The following is a 6,000-nucleotide window of genomic DNA, read 5'->3' as shown; positions in this document are numbered from 1 at the left end:
CGTGTTTTCCTCTTAATCGCTTCGGTGCGCTGAAGCGATAAACCAGGACTCTCTTTTCCCTCCACAAGCGCTGAATGGAAAGGCACACACCCTAACACATGCGGCGTGTGTATGTGCGACGGTTCTGCGGTAAACCTGTGTTAAATACGGGACTCGTAGTCAAACAGTGCGTCAAATGAAACTGGTTGGCGGTAAGCGAACACTCAGCATGATTACTTTTACTATAGCCTGGTATACAGTTTTAAATAATGATTATATTTTGTTCAGAAGATTTTGTAATTAAAGTGGTTTTACGCGACTGAGGTTAGCACATATTTTATCGACTGAAACGTGTGATGTCACTTTGCTTGGGATCGGTTAAGGGACTTGCAATGAACAAGGAAATGACTTTAATAAGCGGATTGAACCAAACCGGCATATTAGCTACCCAAGGCAACTCAGCCTTATGTACGAGTTCGTGGCATCCGTTTTCAACGACATTGCCAAACGAAAAAAGATATCTGAATCAAAATCGAAAGTCGGCAGAAGAGAACAAACATTTTGAAGACGAAAAAGACGAAAACATTGTGGAAAATGACGGGTATTTGTCAGCTTCAAGTAGCGACCATCATTTCACACAAGAAGCTTCGAAATTAAGCGGCGACGAAGTTGGTGAAGGGTTTGAAGGCGCGGGTAAACATGAAACGTCAAGGACAATCTCCGATGATTCCCTTTTGCCATTTAGTTCCGATAATCTGTGTACGATAAAATCAGCTGCGGCTGTGGCAAAAGCTGCTGCAAGTCTTCTTGGACACAACCAGGGAACCGATGAGAAGACACAAGATTTGTCAAATCGTGAGTCTTTGTGTTCCACAAGTTCGTGTGGTTCAGGGCACAACGAGGACTGGGCGTCCGATAAAGATTCAAATTCAGAGAAAGAAGTTGATGATATGTCGAAAGACATTAAAGACGCTGTAAGCCAAGTCCTAAAGGGGTACGACTGGACGCTTGTACCGATGCCAGTTCGCATGAACGGATCGCAGAAATCAAAACCACACGTGAAAAGACCAATGAATGCCTTCATGGTTTGGGCTCAGGTAAATAGATTTTTTACAAACATGCGTTAGCACAAGTAAATGTAAATTTGTTGTCAAAGTTTCTATACCATTAGGTGTATTTTAAAATAATGTATTTAAATTCATTCCTCTGCAGGCAGCACGGAGAAAGCTGGCTGATCAGTATCCACACCTGCACAATGCCGAGCTAAGCAAGACATTGGGCAAACTTTGGAGGTATGTGTTCAGGCTTGTTTTAAGGAGTTTTTTTGTTAATTGTAACTGCATGGTTGCTGTCTAGAAATAAACGTTATACATATTTCAACTTTGTTACGAAAGTCTTTAGAGACTGGTTGACTTAAAGTTCAACTAGACACCTCTTCAATTTTTTTGTGAAACAGTTTTTATAATATTACTTGTTCCTCTCACAGATTGTTAAGCGAGGCCGAAAAGAAACCTTTCATCGATGAAGCGGAACGCCTGAGAGTCAAGCACAAAAAGGATCACCCAGATTACAAGTATCAGCCACGTAGAAGAAAAAGCAGCAAAAGCAATGGCTCGGAACAAACTCCGACTTGTTCCAAACAGCAAACTAAAGCTAAGAAATCAGAAGAAAGCGGAGCGGCTCCAAGCGATTGCCTATCGATGCATCAAACCCTAATAGCAAATCCCATAGCAAAGCCGCAGATGCAACATTCGCCAAAACGTTCGCCCCAAGTGAACATACAGAATTCGAATTCTATAAACATTGGTTTTGAGCAGATGCAGGAACACATCCAGAGGTACCAGAGTTCACCGGATGCAATTATTCCTTCTTCACCAGCTCAAAGGTCGATGATAAATTCGGCCGACGATTTATCCAACAAACAAACATATTCTTGCGAACGTGGTGACGTTATGGTAAACTTGCTTGAACGGAACGACGTCACTCAAAACCACACCGAAGCTTCAGGTTTGGTAAACAACGTTACGATATCGTACGCCTCCATGGGAAATACGAACGATGATCACGTGATGTCCTCTGTGTCGTCATCAGCATTTGATGAAGCAGAATATCAAACCTACATCTCCCCAAACTCTCAACTACACAGTCCCGATGCAATGGCAACCAACCTTCATCGTCCAGATGAAAGCATGTCATATCCTTACAACATGAACAGTAAAGCCGACAACAACATGGTTGATTCAGATCCGCGTACGAGTCCAATAGATTATTCTTCTCAGAACGCAGTATTTTCCCCACACACTTCATCCAACCCTTCCTACCTTCCTAACAACTGGATCGATCAACAAGAGAATATTTCTACGAATCCGTCTCTTTCATCCAGCACTCCACCTTCCACCACGGCAATCAACCATCCAAACCATTTTAACCACAACAGTCGCTTCTGTTATGACGTCACAATGAAGCCGCGACCCACGAGTCTCCCGGAAGCTGTCAGCGATTTTTCAGTGCATCACAACGACAATTTGCAACACAAGCAGGTTAAGAAAGAGCAGGTGTCACCGATTCAGCGCCAGTTTTTTCTACAGCGTAACCTTGATGCAAATTACCACGAAACGATCGCCTCGTTATCTCCATCTCCCCACTCCGTTACTCCTCACCACTACCCAGGTTTCAACAACCACGACGTCAATCAAAGCCTGGTCTCTCAGTCGACGCCTGGAGGTCAGAACGACGCAACTTTCCCAGCTGGATTTGAAGGTCATTCGTTTGCTCAAGGTCATGGGCGGTACGAAGCGTGCTCAAAAGTTACTACTCGGCACGACAACATGATTCCAGGGAGCGTTGATAGCGTGGTCGTCACACGTTGTTCGTCCGATTCAAACCTGTCGTTTGATCAAACTAGTCCAGCCTTCAATCACTCTGCGGTTGGTCGAAGAGTTTCCCTCCCGGTTTCACAGTCCAATCTTTATCACCGCCATCATCCATACAGACAATATAACAGTGATATGGGCGCCCACGATCACCAAACCCCTAATTTTGCGAAACCGGATGAGGGCGGTTTATATCCACGCCATGACAGCTTCATGTACCCCCAGACCCTGCAGTTGCAACACGAGCAGCAGTATCAAAATAATCCAAATTACCAATCAAACTGGCCCGCGGTTTCTACAAGTGCCGAAATTTTCACAACACAGTAAAGTTTGTATTTTCACTTTTTCGCTGTGTTTCACATCTGGGGCCAAATTGTTTCTATCTAAACAGTTTTGTGCCAATGCTCAGCTTAGTTCCTGTACATTTGAGGTCTGTGAAATATCAGCTCCTATCTATGCCAACGTCCGATGGCTTTTTCCTATCAGCGAATATAATTTTTTTTGTATTTATGGCCCGCAAGGGTCAGTTTCATTTTCTTTGGTCGATATTTATTTTGTTGAAAACGTTGTGTGACACCAACGTCCTTGTTGAGACAATTTCTGCTGCGTCTACTTTCTGTGATATAATTTTTTTCTATATTTTTATAAACGTGTCAGTGTCCTGTTCACTGCTTGCGCTCTCATGATCTTGTTCCACATTTATGTACTTTAGTTTTGTAATTTTGTTGGCATTTTGCTTTTATGCCGAATAATATTCGAAATGAACGCTTCGTATTTAATTTTTTTGTTTCCAAAAATTTATTGTTTTCTTGTAATTTTATTTGTTATAATTGTACCAAGTTAAAGCAAAGCGGGTTTTGAATTTCGTTTGTTTTTTCGTTTAATTGAGCTTGCAATAGATAATGGCAATGACAAATTGGAGTTGTTTGACACGACTTGTGAAGATTAGGTCACGATTAAGCGGATAACATCTAGGAATATTCAAATGAAGCCAATTTGTGGTTTCATACGGCAGATTAAGACATAATTGAAGCAAGATTAGCAAAGTACAGCAGTTCAATCAATAATATGTACCGGAGCAAAAAGCTAACCCATGATGTAGAAACTTTTGACCAGAAAAATACAGATGCAGGTTTAGTATATGCTTGCAATATCCAAGTTAGGCTGACTACGTAACTCTGGTTATGCTTCGCTGAGCAGGGAGCGCAACGCCAGAGAAGTTAACGGTTGAGCGGTGACACGCAAAAGAGCAGGTTCCGCACAATGCCGTCACGGCCAAAAATAGCTTGAGCAGGCAGCGACCCTTAAAACCGATACTTTAAGGAAAAAGGCCTACCCGAATCCATTGATGAAGGTAAATCTACTGAAATGTTACGTAAACATAGGTTAGAGTCGATGATGGCATGGTTATAGGAGGCTTGGCTTAGGAGAAGCAGGCAATCGGAGTGTGTGCGCGAGACCGAAAAGAAAAACCACAAGCACACCTCGCGAGAGGTACGGGACCAGCACTGATTATACCCTGCTGTTAATTGCTGTCTGCTTCTATTGTTCACAGTGTGTATCAGCCGGATTTCGTGGTTTCCTTCTGTTCGATAATAGCCACATCAGAGACAAAATAACACACTGCAAGGTGTAGTTTTAATTCCTCGCTCAATATGATTTACAATTATGTTCACCACCATGCCTTTACGGACCTTGTTAAATGTCATCACATCTCACTAGTTGCCGTTTATTATCGCACGAGTTTCTATTCAAAACAATGTCGGCCTGCATGGGATGACGAAAAGTCAATATAGCACAATTAGAATATATTTGTGCTAATCCGTTTTTCTGGTGGGTTGTTAACATAAAACGTGCTCAGGTTGATTTCCGAAACGATTTGCCTTATTGATTCAGAAGCTGGCAAATGTGGATTTTCCTCGTGTCTTGGTGAAATTCATTAAAACCATCCTTCAATATAAGGTGATGATGTTAATTAAACCGACCAATCATAGGGATCTGTTTTTTCAAAACAAACAATACCAACTTGACGCAGCGACCGCAGCGGCCAGCGGCGAAAACTACGTCATTTCGACAAAAAAAGATTAGGTTGCCAAAGTCTGTAATTTTGAGGACGAACCAAGCGCTCCGCTACGGATGAAAAATCACAGCGTTTTTCTCTAAAAAAACACATGTTCGCGAGGTACTGTCAGGTAGACCAATAGCCGACCGTCTGGTTTACGTCATGGCTAATTTTACCCCGTTCTCTTCGCCTATATCATTTACGTTATATCGGCGCTAAGATGACTAAACACCTACGGGCTGAGCCAAAAAGAAGCTTTGCAAGCGGAGATGTGTCGATGGCGGGAAGCAGGTATAATCAAGATAGCTATCGGAGCACGTGTTGTATTTCTTCAACTTCTCGGTGTGGGAGCGAGTGGGCATTGATGACTCGACGGCAAAAACAAATAATTACGTACGTGTGGCTGGAGGTAGTTTAATCTTCTTTGCCTGCGGAACTAGCAAAGTTTCGAAAATAAACGAAATGAGATTAGTCCGACCTCGACTGAATGGACATGTAATCCCGACAAAGAGAACTTACAAACCCACATTTCCCTTCCAGCCAAAGTTTGCTGGAACGTAATTTGTGAAATACTTTTATTGCTACTCCCTTTTGCTTTTATTACTTAACACGGAAGATATGCTGTGACGTCACTGTACGGGTTTGTTTTACATTTTCTTTTCGCTGTTAAATTGTTTACGTTTGAAGGTTGGACACAAGTGAAATAAAAACAATCTCCCACTGAAGATTAATGTAAACTCCAAAGCAAGACTTGAGCGGTTGCAATGATTTCAAGATAAATGCAGCAGCATTGGGGATTGTGGTAACAAAATTGAATTCCAGCATCATCAATTTCTGCTGATCGTCTGGCAAAGATTAGATAGTTAAATAAACAAGACAGTTAGTAAACCATTATCAGTGTAAATATATTGTGACAATTTCAATCAAATTGAAAATGTAAAGGAATTTGTGCTTGCCCTGTTAACTTTGATTGCTGTCCCAGTTCTGCAAACAAACGTGTATGTAGGGACCGAGCAATAAGGATATAGTGCCGCGAAATGATGTTGGCACACAAAGATTTCATGTTTTCTCCAAATGCGAACATGG

At 42.0% G+C, this 6,000-nt stretch overlaps 1 protein-coding gene across 1 annotated transcript; it reads left to right on the top strand.

The window, feature by feature from the left end:
• The first annotated feature begins 216 nt into the window (after positions 1–216).
• LOC145888742 (uncharacterized) lies at positions 217–3,762 on the top strand. Its single transcript, XM_082979567.1, has 3 exons — positions 217–1,076; positions 1,192–1,271; positions 1,466–3,762. Exons 1-3 carry the CDS (start codon positions 336–338, stop codon positions 3,177–3,179), a joined length of 2,535 nt encoding a protein of 844 aa, XP_082835693.1. The 5' UTR covers positions 217–335; the 3' UTR covers positions 3,180–3,762.
• Positions 3,763–6,000: the final 2,238 nt, after the last annotated feature.

This window comes from Ascidia mentula, chromosome 2 (genome assembly GCF_947561715.1).
Source record: "Ascidia mentula chromosome 2, kaAscMent1.1, whole genome shotgun sequence".
NCBI lineage: Eukaryota > Metazoa > Chordata > Ascidiacea > Phlebobranchia > Ascidiidae > Ascidia > Ascidia mentula.
The sequence above is the reverse complement of the archived record's forward strand: the minus strand, read 5'-3'. Positions and strand labels throughout refer to the sequence as shown.